This window comes from Artemia sp. Qi Xiang Cuo, chromosome 3 (genome assembly GCF_049724085.1).
Source record: "Artemia sp. Qi Xiang Cuo chromosome 3, ASM4972408v1, whole genome shotgun sequence".
NCBI lineage: Eukaryota > Metazoa > Arthropoda > Branchiopoda > Anostraca > Artemiidae > Artemia > Artemia sp. Qi Xiang Cuo.
Genome location: NC_142796.1, coordinates 35509074 through 35533768, shown reverse-complemented (window position 1 = coordinate 35533768; position 24695 = coordinate 35509074). Strand labels below are relative to the sequence as shown.

At 35.6% G+C, this 24695-nt stretch overlaps 1 protein-coding gene across 2 annotated transcripts in view; it reads left to right on the top strand.

Annotated features, from left to right (window-relative positions):
• LOC148954039 (roundabout homolog 2-like) overlaps positions 1-24695 on the top strand; it is a 386920-nt gene that overhangs the window by 37796 nt on the left and 324429 nt on the right. For both annotated transcript variants that reach the window (XM_089085754.1, XM_089085755.1), the window contains exon 3: positions 1645-1790. In XM_089085754.1, the coding sequence (XP_088941880.1) occupies positions 1645-1790 (146 nt within the window). The remainder of the gene's footprint in view (positions 1-1644; positions 1791-24695) is intronic.

The window sequence follows — 24695 nt, the reverse complement described above, 5'->3', positions numbered from 1 at the left end:
GACAACGGAATGAAGTCATTAATTCCAACAGCTGCATGATTGTAAACTCAGGAAATTTCCATAAAAGTTAAAGGCAAGCACTCTAAATTCCTTAAGAAGAGCTGGGAAATGCGGAACTTTAAAGCAACTAAACTAAAAAAAGAAAGTTTCTACTCAAAAAGAAGTAGCTCACGAGGATAACTGCGTAATTTTTTTAGTTTTTGGAAGAGGCAGGAGCTAACTACTTTAAACAGTGAGACATAATGCAATAAATTTGAATATTTATCATTTGAAATTTTATAAGCTTTCTTAAACACAAAAAACAAGTACAACAATAGGAAATAATGGTAAAACTACGAGAATAATAAAATGTTTTGAGGGGGTTGGAACCAAACGCCATGCTGTGTGCGGGGATCACCTTCGACCCGCCAAGCCACATTCTAAAGGTGGTTCTATCTGCATCAAGTCTTCGGATGGTGCCTATCCTCATGTGTATTTGAATGAAAGTAAGTGAACTTGTCTTCTCTTCCAAGCTGTTGCTTTTTCCAAATTGACATTTTTCTTAACCTTTCAAAAGATTATTGAGCTAGAATTAGCAATATATGAAGATAAATGTTGACAATTAAGGAGTCAAGTTGCACAATTATTATGGTCCTATATAATTCATAATATGGAAAACCAGAATCAAAGAGGAATAAGTGATAAAAAAATTTGTTAAGAAACTTATTTCTGGATTGCTGCCTATTTTCAAATCTACCATTAGATAGCCTTCATGTATATTTAAAAAAAAGAAAAATCTAAAACTGCGATCGATAAAAAGATTATAAACCCATGTTCTTCTGACATCCCGACATTTTTATAAATGTTGTTATATTTTTATTTTCATTAATGTTCAAGATAAATCACTCATTTTGCTATTTCTGTTAAGAAGTTCTAACCACCCCTGAAAGTGCTCCCCCTTCCCCTCACCTACTCCAAAGAAAACCTGCGTACATGGTGTATTGGTCTATTCGCCCATCATAGTTTTCGAACATGCAATAATCTACTTTAATCACGGAAGAAAACGATTATCTTTATAAGGAGGCTATTTCATGTCCAACAAACTTGAGCTTAAATCCTTGCTTCCCATTGACCATAAAAAATTGTAAAATGCAAAAATTCATGCTTTATTTGCAACTTTTGGTATTGCTTCAGACTATTTTCACCTAAAAATCGAGTTTTTTGAAAAGCCGAATAAGATAAATATCCTTTGTAGAATTTTCTTTTTTTTTATACCAAAAATAAGGCTTATCTGAAATTGTCAAAGAAGATTGCTTCAATAAGAGGTTTGCTGTCGAAAGTTAAGCTCTGAAAGACGGATGAGGAGACAATCAACCTATTCGTTAAAAGAGAAGTTATGATCAGACATATCATAACATTTTTCATGACATTTTATCATGACATTTTTGATCTAAAGAAATGATCAAATTGTATGTGTCTTAAATGTGTGTAGTAGATGGCGTTTCTTGAGGTTTTTATTTGATGCTCAACACTGAGAAATGTTTCAGGTATTCGAGACCTTCCATCATTGGGTGAGTGGCTTATGATCCAACATATTTATCTTAGCCATCGAATACTCTTACCTGGCGGTGCAGTGGCTTATGATCCTAATATTTATCTTTTCAGCCATCGAATACTCTTACCTGGCGGTGCTCTATTTTTTCTTGCCGTCACTCATAGTCGAAGAGAATCAGATAGTGGTGTTTACTGGTGTTTAGCTCGAAATAGCGTCGGCACAGCACGGTCAAAAAATGCCACCCTTATAGTTGCCTGTAAGTATAGACTGAACCTTCAAGCTTGTTTCAACCTTTATTTCTTTTTATCCTGAAAAGCTCATGAACAAATTCTGTCATTAATTTCTTTAACTGCTTGAAATCTGTCTTATAACGTTATAATTGCATGAGGCAAGCAGCTAGTTTCGTATCAAATCAGGAGTTAGGCAGAGTTGTGTTCTATCCACTTTATATTGATAATTTTGATAGATTTTGTCTTAAGAAGCACAGGAAAGCCAATGGGAGACCACGGAAGCAAATGGAGAAGAAAAACTTTCCTGGACTTAAATTATGCTGATGATTTAAGCATCCCAGATGAAAGTGTGAGCCAAATGAATGAACTTTTAAAGGTTTTGCGAGTTTTGGGTGCTAGAATAGGTTTGAAAATAAATGTTAAGAAGACTAAGTCACTAAGGCAAGGAATAAGTGAAGATGAAAAGGTGACGTTGTGTAACAAAAAGATTGATCAGGTGGACAGCATCACTTGCCGGGGTAGTATGAAACAGTTCGTCGTAACGAACTGTAAGTAAGAAGCGTCCCGGCCCAATAGTAACCAAAACTCTAAAAACGGAATTTTGATACCAATAGATATATCAAAAGAATCGGTTTATTATTCTGATTTTAAATATATAAGTTTTATTAAGTCTAGTCTTACCAATTAAAGGTCACAAGCCTGAGAAAATATGCCTGATTTCCGAAAAAAGGGAAAAACACACTCTAAAACTATTAGAATCTCAATGAAAACTACACCATCAGATTCAGCGTATCAGGAAAACCCTACTGTAGTGGTTTCAAGCTCCTATCTGCAAAAATGTGGAATTTTGTATCTTTTGCCAGAAGAAAGATCACGGATGCGTGTTTATTTATTTTTTTTCCCCCAGATGATTGTATCGACCCAGTGGTCCAATAATATCGTAAAAGGTCTCATTCAAAATTAATTAAAAGTTCTAGTGCCATTTTTAAGTGACCAAAAAGATTGGAGGCCAACCTGGCCCCCTCCCGCTCCCTTTTTTTCTCAATGTCGTCGGATCAAAATTTTGAAATATCTATTTTGCTCATCACAGTTGAAAGCCCCCATAACATTGCCCTTGGATATAACATGACCCCCCCCCCCCAGCCCCAGGGAAAAGGTATTTAAGTTATAAAATTTTCCGATTTTTTACGCATAGTTTTTGTTATTGTGAAGTATGTATACATTTTGGGTGGGGAGGGGGCGAATTGTTTGCTGGAGGTTTTTCTACGGGGGAATGTTTTATGGGGAGGGAATTTTCAAGGGGGTGAGCTTGTTGGGGAAAATCATATACTGGGGGAATTTTCCAGAATTTCTATACAAAATTCTTTTTAAATGTCTTGCTTTCTCTTTTCCGTCTCAATTTTACGCGTGGAGTAATAGTCAAGGGTTAAATTTTCACCGGGATTGCATTGTCTAGAGGATATTTCCGAGGGGAGGGGGATTTCTACGTGGAATTGGGGCTATATTTCCAGTCATTACTTAAAAACAATCAGAAATTAAATTAAAAAAACAAGTTTTTTCAACTGAAAGTAAGGAGCAACATTAAAACTTAAAAGGAACAGAAATTACTACGTATATGAGAGAGGTCGCTCCTCCTCAACATATCATTCTTTACGGTAAAGTTTCAGTTTTGTCCTAATTCTTTAAGAACGACTCCTGAAAGACAAGGGTCGTTTAAATAGAAAAATAGGAAGCTTTTTTAAAAGCAATAAAAAACTTTAGCGTAAAGAGTGAGGTGTCAAGGAGGGGGTAATCCCCTTTATACATGTAATAATTTCTGTTCGTTTTAAGTTTTAATGTCGCTCATTACTTTCTGTTTATAAAACATGTATTTTTTTTATTTAATCATAGGCAGCGCAATCGCGCTGCCTAAGTAAAGAACTATGTTGGCACAATGTATTATTATTGTTTTTTTTTCCTTTAGACCAGGGCACTTCGTATCGAAGGAGTTGTCATAGAAACTTGGAAAAGGGCTCATTCGATTGGAAATTGGAGTGGTTTGGGCTCTTTTTAATAGTCGGAAGTGATTGGACGTGAACCAACACCCCTTCCACACCCACCATTTCCCAAAACACATTCGATCAGAATTTTGAGACAGCCATTTTCTTCAGTGCAGTTGATTTCCGGATAGAAATTATGTTTTTAAGGAGCACACTCCCCCATAGCCCTCAGGGCAAGGGTTGTAAGTTCTGCCCTGGGGCATATTAGGTTTTTATAGAAAGTGTTGTCGTAGAAACTTCAAAAAGGGCTCATTCGATTAGAAATTGAAAGAGCTAGTGTCATTTTTAATAGTCGAAAGTGATTGCCCTAGTTGGCTAGTTGGCCTCCACAGCCCTAGCTGTGTTGGCCTCAGGTAGCTTGGTGCTGCGGTGAGCTATCAGAAAATAGGAAATTTTCATTTCCCCTTCAACCCCTGTTTCCTAAATTCAAGTTTAATATCTCTATAACAATAAGTACAGAATAGTAATGATCCCTGTAAAATTGTTATCTCTCAAATATTCTAAGGAGGGGGGATAGGGTCTGATATTTCAGACCCCTTTAAGACTCCAAATTCAATTTCAATTCAATTCAATTTCAATTTATTAAATACTACAATAAATACATAAATGCACTTAAGCGCTAGAGGTCCCAAGAAGTATAGCTTGTATAGGACCTCGTAAGAATCACAAAATCCACACAAAACAAATCAGGGAAGGAAAAAAAAATACAACCATATCTCAAAATATAAACACAATGCGAGAAAAATCAAAAAAAAAAAAAAAAAAAAAAAAACAAAAAAAAAAAAGCTGTTAAACAAGAGCCTTTGAATTAAATTTATCTGAACTGAAAATGTCCTGTAATTTATTAAAAATCCAAACCAATAATAATACTATTAAACAGCGGGGTTCAATCTCATTCAACATATTGAGAGAGGAGAAAAGAAAAAAAAACTATAAAGTAAAGCGGAATAAATAGATAAACCAAAATGAATAAAGAAATAAAGAAAAAGAAAACGAAATTACTTCAAGCCTTAGAGAATATTTTTCTGCAAAGGGAAGAAGAGTTTTTGATAAGAAAAAGATCACTGAGAATAGAGTTCCAAAAAAGCAATTTCTCTATAAATTGGTGACCTCTGAGCTGCTGATGATACCCTTTTAGGCAGCCGAAATTGGTGAACAGAGCTCCGAAGCAAAGTCTGGCACTTACATGCTGATGCTAGATCAAAGTAGGATAAGATGTTTGGAAGAAGCGAGAAATTGAAGGCTCGATGACCCAGTTTTAGGTTCTGCTTCTTGATAACCACATCTAAGGCATCTAGACCTGTATCACTGTAAAGACCAGCTGTAGGATAGAGTTGGGGTAGGCAAAAAGTTGCCTTCACCACTCTATTCTGTGCTGTTCGGAGTTGCCGAAGGGAAGAATAGTTAGTATTGCCCCATACAGTGCAGCAATAAGAAAGATAAGGAAGGACAAATGAATAGTAAAGAGAAAGCATTACATCGGGAGGAAGAAATTGATTGGCACGATGAAGCATAGACACTTGACGAGAAATTATAGAATGCGCATAGGAAATATGAGTTTTGAAAGAAAGAAAACAATCAACATGTACACCAAGAAGTTTAACACAAGAGCACTGGGGAATTATATCAGTACCATAAAAATCAAAGATTGTTGGGGAAGGTTCATACATGTGGTATGGGGTTCGAAAATGAATAATGCTACTCTTAGATCTATTCAACAGCATCCCGTTCTGCTCACACCAATCACGCACATGGTTGAGCAGAAGCTGAGCCTTAGCAACAGCAGAGGGCAGATCATTTGAAACCACGAAAAAATTACTATCGTCTACAAACATAACAGTGTGGGTATCAAGGTTGGGAGATGGAGGAAGGTCATTAATATAAATTAGAAAGAGGAGTGGTCCCAAAACTGAGCCTTGAGGTACCCCTTTGGAAACCGAAGCTAGATCAGAATATTTCCCATCGTAACACACAAACTGTGATCTAATAAACAGGTAAGATTTAAACCATTCACAAGCAGGTTCCCAAGTTTCAAGTAGAGACAGTTTTCCCAGAACGACAAACTGATCTACCATGTCTAAAGCTTTACGAAAATCAAGAAATTGTCCAAGAACACAACGACCCTTGTCTATATTAACACACACAAATTCTGTAACGTCAACTAGAGCACATGCAGTAAAAAGTTTAGGTTGGAAGCCATACTGGTGATCAGACAGAACAGAACCGCTTCCAACTGAAGCACCAGTAAACAGGAATGAAAAAAGCCTCTTATGCGCAGCTTTTTCAAGTAATTTCGAGAAAATTGGGAGAATTGATATAGGTCTATAATTTGACACTAATCTGGGGTCACCTTTCTTAAAAAGAGGGATTACTTTGGCAATTTTAAACAAATCAGGGTATATACCTCTTGAAATAGATAGATTAAAAATATGGGTAAGAGGTTCAACAACATAAGAAGAAACAGACTTAAGCACATGGTTTGTTAGTCCAAGCGCATCAGCTGTGTTACTGCTACTTAAAGAAGAAATAAAATCACAGATCTCTATGCTTGTACAAGGAGTTAGAAAAATACTTCTCTCAGCTGGTGAAGATTTACCTAGTTTAGGAAAGGAGGGGGTCTTAACAGTTGGTAGTGTGGTAAAGTAAGAGTTTAAGGCACTAGGTACAGCTGCTTTTTCAATAGTTGAACAATCTGCATTCTTGAAGGCAGTAGGCTGTTTCTTTTGATTGTTTCCTACGAGATGAAGCTTTATTAACTACACTCCAAGCTTTCTATAAATTACCTTTGCATTCTTGAATTTTCAACAAAAAATAATTCTTCTTAGCTAGTCTAATTGTTGATGTTAATACATTCTTATAATGCTTATAATTTGATAAATCATCAGGATCAAGGCTTTTGCAAGCCAGCTTAAAAAGCTCTGACTTCTGAATTGTTGATCTCACAAGACTAGGAGACATCCAAGGCATCTTGGGTTTATATTTACTTGAAGATTTTACAAGGGGAAAATTTTTTTCAATTAGTGCTGTCAGCCGACTTATTAATGAGGCTGAAGCCCTATTAACATCATCAGAATTCATTACTGAACACCAATCACTAGCACTAAGATCAGACATAAGGTTATAAACATTTCTCTGACTATAAATTATTGAATAAGACTCACCTCTGGTATCCTCTTGGCTCAGCATTTTCAATTTGGGAACAGAACAATAAATTGGAAAATGGTCAGAAAGATCAGAGAAAATAATACCAGAGGAAAATTTAATATCATTTTAGAAGACATAAAAATGTTGTCAATCAGTGTTGCAGAAGATCAGACTTGATCAACAGAAGTAGGAAAGAAAATGCAAAGAAGAAGGCCAGAGGAAGAAATAGATAAAAAAAAACGATCAGACTCATTATCACACCCAATTTTCAATAAATTGCAGTTAAAGTCTCCAAGCATAAAAACATTTCTTGAAGCAAGCTTATCAACTGAGTACATTTCATCAATTAATTCAGAAAATTTCTCAATTGGGAAAGGTGGAGGCTTATAAAATAAACAAATAGTGTCACAACTTACTGTATCACATGACAGGTCAACAATCAAAGCATACACACTTCTATTATTTATGACTGGATCAAAAATCTTCTCTAGATCTGTACGTCTCACAACATTAAGACTACTTCTGACAAAAAGAGATATACCACCAGAGCACTTAGTTAGAGATCTAGTTGAGTGGTATGCAGTAAAACCTGGTATGTCATACACAGACATACCATCACTTGAAGACAGCCAGGTCCCTGTGAGACCTACTACATCATAAGAGTAATTGATATCACCAATACATTGCAGAACATTATTCCATTTGTACCTTCAACCTTTCACATTCAAATTATACACATTAAAGTCTTTAACCGAAGACATTGAAAGCAGCACTTTTTCAAAATAATACTGATAAGAATGGTAACAACAATCAGACTGATGAAGAGATTTTAACAGAGGATCATTTTCACTATCATCACCAGAAACAAAAGGTGAATCAAAACACACTGAATCTAGAAGAGAAAATTTACTTAGGAAAGAGAAAGAATCCTGAGTATCATCCATTTTCATTATCCAATATTAGGAAAAGTGGTGAAACAGATAAATCTAAATTAGTGTGGACAGGAAGAATACAGCATGTAAAATAAGTTAAAAAAACAAACTACATGTAATAATTTTGACTGTAAGGGAAAAAGAACAAGCCAAAGCGAAAAAAAGGAAATTTGGCAAAAAAATAACTAAGTAGATGAAATTTTGTTGCAAAGAGAAGAGTTATGTTAAGCAGCACTAGTCATTCTGAAACAATACTGGCAAAAGATTCTTGCAAAACAGGAAGGGCATTAATGTAACCAATGGATGATATTTTGAGTACCCTACTTCTACTTTTAACAAAAATATCACCGTTTCCAGCCCATGCATTATTCATGCCACAATGAGCTTTAGCTTGTGAAAGTAAGGTATGTCTATGTATAGCCAATGGGTCATTAATAACCAAACCAGAACCTTTCAGGCCCTTGCTATTTTTGAGTAGCAAGAATCCTGCTCTCAGGTTGCAGAAAACAATTATAACTGGTCAATTTTTATTACCAACTCGTTTTACAATACGTTTCAAAAAAGCAATGTCTCTGTTCAAAAGACTAGTGCAAGGAAACTTATCTTGGCAAAATGACAAAAACTTAGGTTCAGGATTGTCAAATGTACTATCCTCAGGTAATCCAAACGCAATGAGTTGATTTTTTAATTCTTGCTGCTTAAGCTGATCAGTTTGAGCAGCAACATGATCAGCAATCTTTTTTTCAATGTCTGCAATTTTACCAGAAAAGTCCATTGCTTGAAGCTGTGTACTGACAATCTGTTTAATATCTTCCTGGATGGATTCGTTTTTAAACGAATCTCTTCAAAAAATTATCTTTACATGGATATCCCCTTTAATCTTTCCCCCTTGTTTGTTTACCAGGCCATTTATGTGATGTTGTACGTTGCACTTTATATATTACCGCAATTTTACCCCCACCAACACTCTTCCTTAGACATTTTGCTAGGGGTTCATTGAAAGTTAAGACAATATCGTTATAAATATAGTTTTTGAGGGTTCATGCTTCCAGTATCTCAGAACCATCTCAGAACTAATAGATTTTCCTTCCTAACACAGATCCGATTCATTTCCTGCGAAGGCTTTTCTAATTTGAAAGCAATAATCTGGAAATTTCTTCTCTCGTATTTCTGGCTATTCTCTCTAAATTTTTGGAAAGTCCTGTTATGAAAGATCTTATAATACTTTATGCTTTGGTAATCTAATTAGAGAAAACATGTTCGGTGAATGCCTAATTACATTTGCAGCTATATAGAAACAGCTAATTCATACTTATTAACTAATAACCCAATCACAATGAGATTTTACTAGTATCGAGATTTGGCTAGCACTAATTTAAGGCTATTAAATTTTTCTTTTAAGATTTTTTACCGAAAAAATATGAAGAATCGGATTGGCTCAAATTAGCGCTAGCTAAATCTTGGTATTTGTAAAATTTCATTGTGAATGGGCTTGAAAGTTAGCATTGGTGGACTAGTTTTTTTTATAGCGTTGTATTTATAGCAAACTGTTGTATTTTTTTTTCTAGATAGATAAACATTTATTTCTACAAAAGCCTCTTAAGGCCATGGCAAAAAAAACAAAAACAAAAAAACAAACAAAAAACACTGATGAACATAGTAAAAAGATACCTGACAATAACAATACCATAATACGATAATAACACATCAATAACGATAGCAAAAACACACTTAATAATACACATAATACCATAATTATAACGCAACAAAATAACACATAATACACACAAAATAATAATAGATGGATAGATAGATATTTAATGCCTTAAAGTCACATAGGCCATGGCTACAAAAAAGAAAAATAGCATACAAAAAAAAACTACTCACACGCATTCAAAACTATTTCTAACACTTACCCCCCCCCCCTTACAAAAATCTCTCTATGGGTTATTCCCAATTTAATATATTTTGCAATCTTTTTTATTGTCCCATAATCTTTTGATCCCATTTTTGAGACCACCCGCTCACTTGACCCCTAACTACTAGAAAATAACTCTTTCCTTAAATTTCCCTAACTAATAGAAAATAACTCTTTCCTTAAATTTTGTAATTCAGGACAAAGAGCCATAAAGAAAAGCTGATCCTTACCATTATCTCCACACATGGGACACGAACAAGGACCATCCTTTACCCTCACCCTCCCTAAGTACTTTCTCCTTTCTCCCAAATGCTAGAAAATGACTCCTCCCTGACATATACCTCTTAATTTCTTCACTATTTAAACCCTTTTTAAATAAATATTACGTTCCCAGATCTCCTTTCATTGCCGATAAACTCCAAGGGAGGCCAAGGCTGCGACTCAATAATTTGTACTTTACTGAAAAAAAATTCAAATGAATTTACTGAAAAAAAATGTGCATGGTCAGTTTAGTATACATATGCTTTCAGTAAAGTACAAATTATATTCTGGCTTTTAGAAAGCATAGAGTTTAGGACCCTGCTCAGACTAATTTCTGCTCGTTTTAAGTTTATTTTAATTTCCGTATGTCTTGGGTTTCATTTATTTATTGACACTGATTTCTGGTAGCTGTATGCTTAGTAGATTATTTGATTCTATTTTTGTTCATTTTTGGTTTAATGGAGTTCTTTACTCTTTTTTAAGAACTTATTTTGTGCAAAAAAATTTTTGATTTATTTCTGTTCGTTTTATATTGACATAGTCTTATTCAGGGAGAAAGACTGAGCCACTTCCGAAGTTAAACAACAATCCCTTGCATAAAACTATTAAATACCCCCTGGGCATAACTTACAACCCTTGCCCCTAATCTCTGGGGTTTGTTTCAACCCCAAAAAGCCTTGTTATTATGATATTTAGGCTATTTTGGATAAAATGGCTTTCTCAAAATCTCTATTAGACGTCGGGACAATACGACGTATGTGTAGAGGGGAGAGGGTAGCTGCCCTCTGACCCCTTTGACTTTTAAAAAGAGCACTAGAGCGTCTGATTACTAATCCAATGAGGCCCCTTTGAAGTTTATAGGACCAAACATTCTATAAAAACCCTAAATGTCCCCAGGGCATAACTTACAACCCTTGCCCTGAGGGCTGAGGGGATTTGTTATCCTCAAAGACACAATTTCCAGACCTTTCTGATAGGTTTAACAAAATGGTTATATAAAAATTTTGATTGGAAGCGTTTGCGGAAATGATAGGCGTGGAGGGGGACATTTGCCCTCTCATCACTTTCGACTAATAAAGAAGGTTCTAGTCCTCTCAATTTCCATTTGAATGAGCCCTTTTTGAAGCTTCGAAGACAAAACTTTCTATAAAAACCTTATATGCCCCAAGGGCATAACTTACGACCATTGTCCTGAGGGCTATGGGGGGGGGGAGGAGGGTTGTCATCCTCAAAGACATAATTTTCAGACCTTACAAGTACGATGAACAAAATGGCAATATCAAAACGTTGATCGGAAAGGTTTGGGGGAATGATGGACGTGGGGGCAGGGGGGTTCTCCCTCCGATTGCTTTAGACTATTAGAAACGGCATTAGCCTTCTCTATTTCCAATCAAAAGAGCCCTTTTTGAAGTTTTCACGACAAGACTTTCTATAAGACATTATATTCCCCCAGGGCATAACTTAGCCCTGAGGACTGTGAGGGGTTGTCATACTCAAACACATAATTTCCAGATCCTTCATCTACGTTCAACAAAATGGATGTATCAAAATGCTGATCGGAATTGTTTGGGGAAATGATGGGCATGGGGGGGCATTCGCCCTCCGATAGCTTCCAATTAACTATTAATGAGGGCAGTAGTCATCTCAATTCCCAATTGAATGAATCTTTTTCGTATTTTCTACGACAACGCTGGCAAGGACCTAATTTCCAGAACTTTCCACTACGTTGAACAAAATGAATATCTCAAAATTTTGATTGAATGTGTTTGGGGAAATGGTAGGCGTGAGAGGGGCGTTAGTTGCCCTCCAATCGCTTTCGACTATTAAATAGGGAACTAGCCCTCTCAATTTCCAATCGAATGAATCCTTTATGAAGTTTCTACGACAACACTTTCTATAAAACTTTATATGCCCCTAGGGCATAAATTACAACCCTTGCACTGACGGCTGTGGGGGGGGGGTGTCATCCTCAAAGACATAATTTCCGAAATTGTCAATTACGTTGAACAAAATGGTTATCTCAAAATTATTACTGACTGTTTTTGGGGAAATTGTGGGCGTGGGAGGGGTGTTAGTTCTCCTCCAATCACTTTTGACTATTAAAAAGAGCACTAGCCCTTCGAAGTTTCGAAGTTGTAGAAGTTTCTATTACAACGCTCTCTATAAGAACCTTATACGCCCCTAGGGCATAACTAACAGCCCTTGCTCTGAGGGAAGTGTGGGAGGGGGGTTATAATTCTAAAAGAAATAATATCCAAAACTTTTAACTACGTTGAAAAAAATGGCTATCTCAAAATTTTGATAGGATATGTTTGTAGAAGTAGTAAGCGTGAGAGGGTATTAGTTGCCGTTCAATCAGGTTCGACTAGCCTTTTAAAAAGGGCAGTAGCCCTTTAAATTTCCAATTGAATGAGCCTTTTCTGAAGTTTCTACGACAACATCTTCTATAAAGAAACCTTATATGCCCCCAGGGCATACCTTACAACCATTGCCTTGAAGCCTGTAGGGGGGGGGGTTGTCATCCCCAAAAACCTAATTTCCAGAACGCTCATCTAATTTGAACAAAATTGCTATCTCAAAATTTTGATTGGATATGTTTGGGGAAATAGTGGGTACGAGAGGGGGGATAGTTGACCTCCATTCACTTTCGACTATTAAAAAGGGCACTTGCCCTTTTAATTTCCAAACGAATTATCCATTTTTGAAATCTCTACGAAAACACTTTCTGTATAAAAACCTTATATGCCCCAAGGGTATAACTTACAATCCTTACCCTGAGGGGTTTGGGTGATTTGTCATCCTCAAAATCGTATTTTCCAGAACTTTCAACTACGTTGAAGATTTTACCTATCTCAAAATTGTAATTGGATGTTTTTGGGGAAATGGTCGGCGTGAGAGGGGGGTTAGTTGCTCTCCAATCACTTTGACTATTAAAAAGGGCACTAGCCCTTTCAATTTCCAATCAAATGAGGGTTTTAGAAGTTTCTACAACAACACTTTCTATAAAAATCGTATATGCCCCCAGGGCATAACTTACAACCATTGTCCTGAGGGCTCTTAGGGGGTTATCATCCTCAAAGACCTAATTTCCAGAACTTTTAACTACGCTGAATAAAGTGAATATCCCAAAATTTAAATTGCATGTGTGTGGTAAAATGGTGGGCGTGAGAGGGGGGTTAGTTGCCCCCCTCTTTCAAGGGAGCTAGCCCTGTCAATTTCCAGTCAAGTGAGCCCTTTTTGAAGTTTTATGACAACGCTTTTTATAAAAACCTTATATGCCCCCAGGGCATAACTTACAACTCTTGCCCTGTGGGCTGTAGGGGGTGTTTCATCCTCAAAGACATAATTTCTGGACCTTTCAACTACGTTGAACAAAATGTCTATCTCAAAATTTTGATTGGATGTGTTCGGAAAAATGGTGGGTGTGAGAGGGGGGTTAGTTGCCCTCCAATCACTTTTGACTATTAAAAAGGTCAGTAGCCCTTTTAATTTCCAATCGAATGAGCCCTTTTTGAAGTTTCTAAGAAAACACTTTGTTTAAAAACTTTATATGCCCCTAGGGCATAACTTACAACCCTTGCCCTGAGGGGTTTGGGGGGTTGTCATCCTCAACAACCTAATTTCCAGAACTTTCAACTACGTTGAAAAAAATGGCTATCTCAGAATTTTGATTGTATGTGTTTTGGGAAATAGTGGGCGTGAGGGAGGGGAGGGGGGGTTAGTTGCCCTCTAATTACTTTCTACAATTGAAAGGGCACTAGGCTTTACAATTTCCAATCGAATGAGCCCTTTTTGAAGTTTCTATGACAATGCTTTCTATAAAAACCTTTTGCCCTAGGGAATAAGTTACAACCCCTGCCCCGAGGGCTTTCGGGGGGGGGGGTTGTCATCCTTAAATACCCAAATTCCAAGACTTTCAACTACGTTGAACAAAATGGTTATCTAAAAATTTTTATTGGATGTGTTTGGGGAAAAGGTTTGCGTTAGAGAGGGGTTAGTGGCCCTCCAATCACTTTTGACTATTAAAAAGGGCACTAGCTCTTTGAATTTCCAATAGAATGAGCCCTTTTTTAAGTTTCTGTGACAAAGCTTTCAATAAAAACCTTTTATGCCCCCCAGGGCACAACTTATAACCCTTGCCCTGAAGACTGCCCTGAAGTTTTTTTTTTAGTACTTTCATAAGAGCTATTTATTCTAATTAACGGCCTTGGGGATTAAGGGTCATTCTTAAAAAATTGGAAAAAGAATCTGAACTTTAGTGTAAAGAGCGAGGTATTGACTAGAGGGGTGAACCCCCCTTCTAAACGTAATAAAAATATACGAATATAGAAGTTCGCTACGTAAGTTAATTCGTAAGTTACGTATATTTATCACTTATAAAAACGTTTGTAAAAAAATTAAACAACTTTCGAGAAAGCCATTTAGCCAAAAAAAGTAAAATTAATATACAAATTTTGTTTTAATTATTCATGTACGGTGAGCCAAACTCACACCTGCATTAATTTAAAAAGGTTCAGAAATTAAATAAAAAAACAAGTTTGTTTAACTAAAAGTAAGTAGCGATATTAAAACTTAAAACGAACAGAAATTATTCCGTATATGAAAGAGGCTGTCCCCTCCTCAACGCCTCGCTCTTTACGCTAAAGTTTTTTATTGTTTTAAAAATGAAGTTGTGAGATAGAGTCAAACTTTAGCGTAAAGACCGAGGCGCTGAGGAGGGGATAGCCCCTTTCATATACGGAATAATTTCTGTTCGTTTTAATGTCACTCCTTACTTTCAGTTAAAAAAAACTTGTTTTTTTTTATTTATTCAATAACTAAGACGCCAAATGCTGTTCATAAAAGGCTTAAGTTATTTTTTTTAAGCATTGGTTCTAAAATAAAATTTAATAAAAAGACATTTCTTAAAGCAAATACGTGTGTTTAATTAAAGTATGTTCTAGAATAGGATCAAAGAACAATTTTAATTGTTTTGTTGAGGGGAAAGTTGAACTAAATCAAAACATGTTATGTGCATGCAGATTGCAAAAGGGCATATCAACAATATCTTTTGAACGGCTTACCGGATCAAACTGAAACTTTTAGGGAATCATGAGATGATGTTTAACTGACCAAACGTCAACGTATGTATACTAGCATACTGGTACTAGTGTTGCTACTTGTACTAATGCAACGCTACCACTGCATATAGTACTACTACTATGATACTAGTACTATTAAGACTAAGGATATGAAGGTGAAAATTTGAGAGAATATTGAGGGAAAACTTGAATTAAATCAAAACACGCTGTGCGCATGCAGATTGTCAAAAGGGCGTGTCTCAGGAATGGATCATGATATTAAGTTGAAATATCTAAGAAACTTAAAGCTGGACAGAAAGAAATTATCGGGCTTGTTTTCCCTAGGTGGAAAGGATAATAGTGTGTATTTTGGTATGACTTCTTTTTGTAGACCACATTTTGGTAATAAGCTATTTTTGCTTAAATTGCGACGTAAGAGACATAGGATACATGATAAATTTAATATGGTTTTTGCTATAAGTATCTCTTTTTGAAAAAAAAGAATGATTCGATTACCAACGATTAGTGAAGCCTTTAAGTATTTTGTCAGATCAAATTTCGCGTGTATATTATTTTTGAAGCCTTATATATATTTTTTTTCAAATCCCTGCAGAAACAAAAGTGTTCGCAATAATTCACCCAGTCTAGTGATTGAATTCTTGTAATAGCATAGGTCCATCCAGATGTTTTTTTCTTTTTTGGGTCTGAAACCCCAAAGGGGTAAAAACTTTAAAATGGATCTTTTACCTCCTGTAAAGTATCAATTTATCGCCAACTTTTACAAATTTTGGATTTTTTGTGTTTTTATCCTTCTAGGAGGAGGGGGGTTGGCAAAATCCCAGTATAAGCGACACGCTATAATCGTTTGCTTTATGCTGAAGCATTAACACATTTGTCCTTATTTTGTTAAGAAAATATTATACTTCAGGGACACCTTAGATTTTGTCTATGCTTTCCAAGTGTTTCATATGGATCTTGGTTAATCTTAAGGTCAGCTCATATAATTTAAAAGGTGCCATGTAAAGTTTTCTGGGGAAGTGAGATTTTATATCTTCTACTGAGAAAAGTTATACCACAACATATTGTTATTCATCAAGAATAACAGAGGGCTCAAAATTTACTCAGCTTCTCAATCAAACTTAAGCATGGTTAAACTATGATTAGGGTATGTCTAATTGATTTATTGCACTTTTCAAGCTTCACTCTGTTAGACTGCCGTAACGAGAATCTGTAGATGCAGCTGGAGAAACCATAATTCTGTTTCCGTTTTCTTATATGAAATTCCTGTAAAATTGCAATTTCACGGTTCTTTTAAAGGAAAACTATGAAACAAAAAGAAAAGTGCCTTTGAATTTCTTGTTTTATGCTCTTTTAAAATATCTTAGTCGCTTTTTCTGGCAATCAGCCTCATCCCCACCCCTTGGCGATCCCAGGTAGAGTCCTGGGAAATATACTAACTAAAACAAAACACTAAAACAACAAAATTCTTACTTTGTAATATGCTGCATGTTTCCTGTAATCAGATTACTGTACAGTTATCCACATAACTACACAATTTCTACACAGATATACACAGTCTCCTTCCACTGTTATTCACATTTTAGGATCATTTCAGATAATATTTTTATCCAATATTGCAATCAATCACTCAGGCGAAACTGGATTTCCTCGGAATAAGAATTGAAGAGACATTTTTTAACAAAGAAGACATGGCAGAAATAAAGTCAAATAATCTTCAAAGCGTAAAACTACCACAAATCAATATCAACAATTAAATGAAACTCAAAACGATCCGAAATTATAATAAATAGCCTATTCAAACTCGAAACGAGCAAAAATTAACATTACTAGGGCTGACAACCCTTATGCCTTGTCAAGAACAGAACATAACTTAGGCTTTAGCCTACTAAAAAAAAAAAAAAAAAAAAAAAAAAAAAAAAAAAAAAAGACCGTGGATTGTCAGTTCAATATACCTATACTGATATTTATTCCTTAAAATAAAAAAAGGGTTAACAAAAGTCATTAAAAAAAAGTTTTTTACTTATTGAGGTAAAAAAGGTGAAAACATTTCAACATATTTTGTTTTCAGTAAAGCGCAAATTATGTTCTGGTCTTGAGAAGGCATGGGGGTTATCAGCGCTACTAATGTTAGTTTTTGTTCGTTTCGAGTTTGAATCGGCTATTATTCTAATTTTTGTTCATTTCGAGTTTCATTTATTTATTGATATTGATTTGTGATAGTTTTGTGCTTGGAGGATTACTTGACTTCATTTTTGCCCATTGTTTGCTTAATTTAGTTTTCTTTGAAAAACTTGTTTTGTGGAAAAAGTTTTTTTAGATGAATTTCTGTTCGTTTTTTACTGACAGTCATTTTCATGAATTTTTTTTTTATAACTTTTCGGTTTTTGTTTTTATATAAGAATCTATTGTTTCGCTAGCTAACTATGCTGATGACATCCTTGATATTAGTAGAACAGCCTTTGGAATTGAGGAAAATTTTGGAATTCTCGATAGGTAGTAGGTCTTCGATTTAATGAGAGTAAGACTGAGTTCCTGGTGTTCAATCACCATTCAGATTGCCCGACAAAGGTTCAGTTGGGTGAACACGTTGTTAAAACACAATGTACACAGACATATATTGGTGTACCGATTGGGTCAAATCTTCACGCCACGAGTCAACTTCTAAAAGATTTTTCTGCCAGAAAATCTAGGAATGCATATGGTTTACTAATTGCGTTAAAGTTTAAATTTAACCGCCGTATCTTAGCTAGCGTTTATAATGCATTTACTGTTCCGCATCTACTTGCCCTTGCACCATTTTGGTCTCTTCTTACTGCTTCAGATATTAGGTATATACGGAAGTGCTTCTACAAGTATGCAAAATATTTGCTAAGGCTGCCTCTCTGGACTAATAACAGCTCACTATCCTTGCGGTATGGAGTTGCAAGTCCAGTGTTCGCGGTACAGAAAAGAAATGAGAGATATCGGAGGCAGATTATTGGTGAAAGCACCTCTGAAATTGTCCGTCCTTGATAATATGTTTGTTATTACATATAATTGCCCCTATTTGTAATTTTTTTTTCTTCTTGTCTGTTCTTCTCTGTTTTGGTTCTGTTTGTATTTGTCAGAGTTTTTTTGTTTTTTTTTCATTTCTTTCTTTATACTCCATCAGTGTTGTATTTTACATTTATGATGGGCAATAAATTTATACATACATACATACATACATAGTTTGGCATAATTGTGAGGGTTTGACATGCTCAATATCCCTAAAGAAATAGTTGCTGGACCGTTCTACTATGCTGAACAAAATAGTTGTCTCAAAATTTTGACTAAATGTGTTTGGGAAATAAAATCGGCTTGAGAGACGGGCTGATTGTTCTCCAATCTCTTTTTAGTCTTAGAAAGGACACTAGAAATTTTACTTTTGAATTGAATTATCTTCTTTAAATGTTTCAATGTTATTTTTAGCTATCATAGAGTGGTGCTGCCCATGATATTGCTTATATGCCGCTTTCAGAACCTGCATGCATACCATTTTTTTGTTTAATTGGAACTTCCTAGAAGTTTCACCTTAATACTCTTAGTGTCATTAGTTACAGTAACTGCAGTTGTAGTGCTAAAAGTATACACTTAGTGCCTTCTGGCTAGTTCAAAATCCCCCACAACTTACTCTTAAAGATCTAACTTAATAATACAAGTTGTTCTGCAGATATTGCTTTGTCACCTTTTTGAAAGTCCACATGCTCATAGTTTGTTTTGATTTAGTTCAACGTCCCCATAAATATTCCTTATATTTCTTTACTGAAGACGTTGTTATATTCTCTTTGGACTATTGACTACAAAATGGCTATCTCACAATTTCGATCAAATGTGTTTGGGGAAAATAGTATATCAGGGGGAAGGGGGCTATTTTCTCTCCATCAAGCTTAACTCTTAAAATGGAACTGGAACTATGCATTTTAAATCAAATTAGCCTCCTGTAAAGTTCACAAAACCACCTCTTCCTAAAAACCTTACATCCCCCATGGGCATGACTTAAAACACTTACCCCCATAATCTGGGGGGTTGTGTCAACCCCAAAGACCATTTTAGGAGATCTTCGGACTATTTTTCAAAACATGGCTGTCTTAAAATTTCTATCGGATGCATTTGAGGAAAATATGACGTGGGGTTGGGATATAGCTGCCCTCCGATAAATTTGACTCTTAAAAATGGCTCTTCAACTTCCGATTTCAAATCCAATGAGCCCCCTTTTAAGTTTATACGACCATCGTTTCCATAAAAACCTTGAATGCCCTCGGGGTATACCTTACAACCCTTGCCCTGAGGCCTGTGAGGGGGTTCTCATCCTCAAAGACATAATTTCTGGACTTTTAAACTACGTCAAACAAAATAACTATCTCGAAATTTTGATTGGAAGTGCTTAGGGAAGTGATGGGCCGTGGGAGGAGGGATAGTTACTATCCAATAACTTTTGACTATTAAAGAAGGTACTAGCCCTTTCAATTACCAAATGACTGAACCAACGACGCATCTGATAGAAATTAAAATTTCTATCAGATGCGTTTCGGGAAAATGCAACGTGTGTGTGTGTGTGGGGGGGGGGGGGTATTTGCCTTCTGATCACTTTGACTCTTAAAAAAACACTAAAGCTAACACCATAACTTAAAAAAGTACTATACCTGGTTGCCCTCCTTAAGCTCTTTTTGAAGTTCCTATGACGTTTCTTTCTGTAAGAAGTGCCCTGGTCTAAAGAACAAAACAATATATTGGGCCCACATTGGTCTTTACTTAGGCAGCGCTATCATGCTGCTTATGATATTCTGTCCTGAAACTTCAATCATACAGTACTGGAAGTTCAGATTAGACCAGGTAAGCCCCCCCTAAAATTCAGCCTATGGGCGCCCATGACCGAGAGGACTATATATGGGACCGTCCACCGATGAATGGTGGGGCACATAGTCAGAAAATCGATCATGATACTTGGGAAGAGCAAAAAGTAAGGAACATAATGGTGCTACTATTTTTGTTTTATAATGTTTCCTTCCAAAGAGCCGCTAACCCTTACTCTTTGATTTGCCTAAGACCCATCTACGTACCTCCCTGTTAATAATACTGAATTATCTCTTCAGAACTCTGAGACTTAAATTGCGGTGGAAATTTTAAGGTGATAATTCTGGAAAGATCAATCTCGAATTCCAGCATTCTGTTTATTTGTTTTTTTTATGGAAATTTTCAATTTTGATACTCTTGTGTTCTTATTGGATAAAATTACGACAAAGATATAAAAAAACAAAAAAACTCGGATGCTCTTTATATTTTAACCGGCTAAAAAGACGTGGGAGATACTGAGTAATATTTCCTGTAGCTATTGCACACAGTATTTCCTTTACATGCTAAAGGTAGCTTTTTTCTGGACAAACTGGAATCTATTCTTCAATACAAATAGTCAGGTCAAAACTTTCTCAAATTGACAAAGTCTTTGACACCACCGGAGCCATCGGACACCAGGAATTCAAGCGGTGGTATATTGCACAATGTCGTTACTGGCTAAGTCTCTGGCACCACTGGAACCATTGGGCACCAGGAATTATTTAGTCTTCTCGATGTAAAACTGCTTACTGCCATTCTATTTTGAAATTTAAATCTCACAAATTTACTACACTTTGTTTAACTAAAACTCCTTAGATTTATAGGAAACATTTTTAAACAGTAAAAAATGTCGAATCCTTCCAGAAATTTTGTACCAAGTTTTAGACAGCCTAAAAAAACTCGACATATTCGTACCTTTCCTTGTTTTGAAGTACTAATTTCCAGTTTCTTTTGCTTGTCTTATCAAAATTTATAAGTTTGGTGCGTATTTTAGCCGGGTAGCTCTATGAAAAAAATAAATAAAGAATAAGACGATTTTTGGCATACGATTCTTTTATGAAGCCATACTAGTTTTGCGTTTCATTCTTAGTTTAGCCGGGTAGCTCTACGTAAAAATAAATAGAAAAAGATGAGTTTAGGCTTGCAATTCTTCTATGAAGCCATACTACTTTTGCGGTTAATTCTTACAATCAGCGATCTTGTGATGAGCTAAATGTTTTTAGTTTATTTTGTAGTCCTATAGTTAGAAACTATTATTCACCTATACAGCATAGTTGCAGGTGTTACCATGCCAGTGGGTCACAGTTGGTGCAACAAATCTTGGGGTCTTATCAATTGAAGTGCAGTTTTTTATCTCACCTTTCAATTTACTGCTTTTAGGTTTTGGAGTTATGGTTCTTACTTTGGTTTCTCGTGACTGAAAATAACTTGAACAACTTGACTAGTTCTCTGCAGCCTAAAAGGTACAATAAAAAAAGCTGTCCGATTTTAAAAGCCTTGATGATTCATCTTAGCTTATTCATAGAAAAACTATAGCCTACATAGGAGTAATCTGGAAGTATGATGCAAAATTAATAGCTTGTCTTTAGTTGGTAGTGTAGACGGCCCTAATAAACTAATAAAATACAAAGATCTAAGTTTTTTTTACATACAAATGTAAATCTTATTAGGACGTTTGAGCCTAATGGGAGGCATTGGCAAATGACCCTCTTCCTTAGTAAAAAAAAACCATACTCTCTTCACAGATAAATTCAATAGAATGCTTGTTCCCTGTTAAGGTGTCTTTTGAATCTGTATTTTAAACTAATATGAAAATAATAAAGCTGCTTGTTCCGAATAGTTGATGGGTTTGACTTACCTACAAGTGGATAAATTCAACACTATATAAACATGGCTCTTGTCTTAGCTTTTCGGTGAAGGGGGTCGAATATTACAAAAAGTATGTCCGTTAAATATTCAAATACGTTCATCGTTTCGGCACATATTTTGGGAACCTACGATTTTCTGGAGGCACAACCCCTTCATATACAAAACAATGTCGGTCTATTTTTGCTTACTATTTTCTTACAAAATAGTTTCCTCTAAAACCGCGAATCATTCATCCCTTTCTTTTGGTTCATTAGTAAATTGAATCTTTAAATCAAATGGCTCTTGAGTAATTCTCCCTTCTCCTATTTTTTTTTTATAGAAAACACAAGGGGGTTAGTTTGGTAGGTTTACGAGCTTGTTTGGTTTGAAAACAGCGAGGGTTATAATTTCTTATGCAAAGAAACTAGTCAGAGGGTGATTCATATGTAATCTTAATCATGTTGCTGCAGTCTATTGTAACTTTACTTGTCAACGTTTTACATAGGCTAAATGTAATGAAACTTATGCAAAGAAACTAGTCAGAGGGTGATTCATGTGTAATCTTAATCAGGTTGCTACAGGCTATTGTAACTTTACTTGTCAAAGTTTTACATAAATGTAAATAAAATTGAAACTTTACCAAAAATACTTGGGAATACAAGTGGTGATTCAGTAAACGAGTCAGCCAACTTTTTATAGTTCATTAAGCAGAAAAGGAGGGAAGAAGACACGGCATTAATTTTCTAAGGGCATATGCTACCAGCTATCTGGTAAAAAGAAAAATGGTTTGCATCATTGTATCAAAAAGAAAAAGTTTTTTTGTCACTATGAAAGATGCGCATAAGTAAATTTGTACAGAAGCCACAGGAACACACTAAAATTTTGTGTAAGTGCACATCAGAATTATGAAGCATGGGCGATGAGTCATTTTATAGGTGGGTGGGAAAGGACAGGAGCCTCAATAAGCGGCCCAAACATACATTAACTCTCTTTGAGCGTTCAGACAAATATAGAAGGAGTTTTGGGGGAAGATGTAAAAATTAAAACCTAATCGCTCTTGATTTCCGGGAATATTTTTCATCTACGCCTTTATTGTTGGTGTTGGGAGGCTGGGGGTTAATAGTGTCCCATCTATTGCGAGAACTTTTTTCGACTTAGTAGAAAATATTACATTCTTCACACGCCTACGGGTGCTGAAGTAGATTAAATAAAAAAAAAAGGTTTTTTTTAACTGAAAGTAAGGAGCGACATTAAAATTTAAAACAAACAGAAATTATTCCGTATATGAAAGAGGCTGTCCCCTCCTCAACGTCTCGCTCTGTACGCTAAAATTTGACCCTTTCTCACAATTCTACATTCTTAAACAATAAAAAACTTTAGCGTAAAGAGCGAGGCGTTGAGGAGGGGACAGCCCCTTTCATATACGGAATAATTTCTGTTCTTTTTAAGTTATAATGTCGCTCTTTACTTTCAGTTAAAAAACTTTTTTTTATTTAATTTTTGAAAGTTTTTGATTTAATGCACGTTTTGATTTTGGCTAACCGTACATGAATAATTTAAAACCAAATTTGCGTATTAATTTTACTTTCATTTGGCTAAATGGCTTTCTCGAAAGTTGTTTAATTTTATTTACGAACGTTCTTATTAGTAATAAATATACGTAACTTACGAATTAACTTACGTAACGAACTTTTATATTCATATCCTTTAATACGTATATTAGGGAGTTCGTCTCCTAGTCAATACCTCGCTCTTTAAGCTAAAGTTCGAATTTTGTTCCAATTCTTGAAAAATGACCCCTTAATCACAAAGGCCGTTAACTAGAATAAATAGCACTTATGAAAGTACTAAAAAATATTTGGCTTAAAGAGCGAGGTATTGACTAGGTGGCAAACCCAATCATATCCGTAAAAATTTCTATTCGTTTTAAGTTTTGATATTGCTCCTTACTTTCAGTTGAAAAACTTGTTTTTTTATATTTAATTTCTTATCTTTTTTTAAATAATGCTGGGAAATCCGGCGCCCCCTTCATAGCAGTCTCCCTTCTCCCATGAAAACTTCTTTCATGGAAAGATCATCCCCCATAACCCCCGACCCATCCACCCCCCACTACCAGAAAAAATCCCCCATGAAAACGTCTGTATACTTCTGATTAACCAATACTATATATATGTAAACATTGGGTAAAATTCATAACTTTCAGCCCTCCCCCCGGGGGGCTTTGGGGGATGAAGTCATCCTAAAAGATATAGTTATTATATTGTTCGACCATGCTGAACAAAATGGCTATCTCAAAATTTTGGTCGGGTGACTTTGGGAAAAATATGAGCGTGGGAGGGGGTCGAGTTGCCCTCCATTTTTTGTCTCTTAAAAAGGGCACTATAACTTTTAATGAGCACTCCCACGATATTCTAGGACCACTGGGTCGATACGATCACCCCTGGAAAAAAAAACAGAAAAGAAAAGAAAAAACAAATAAACACGCATCCGTGACCTTTCTTATGGCAAAAAATAAAAAATCCGCATTTTTGCAGATAGGAGCTTGAAACCTCTAAAGTAGGTTTCTCTGATACGCTGAATCTGATGGTGTGATTTTCGTTAAGGTTCTATAACTTTCAGGGGGTGTTTCCCCCTTTTTTTGGAAAAGCAGGCAAATTTTCTCCGGCGCTTTACTTTTGGTGGGTAGGACTAAACTTGATGAAACCTATATCTTTGAAATCAGCATTAAATTCTGATTCTTTTGATCAGAATCAAGAAAAAAAAACTGTTAATCGACATATTCAAATTTTGTCTAAAATCTTAGATTAAATCCATCATTTTAATTCTTAAGCAGAAAAACTGAAAAAATGCAACA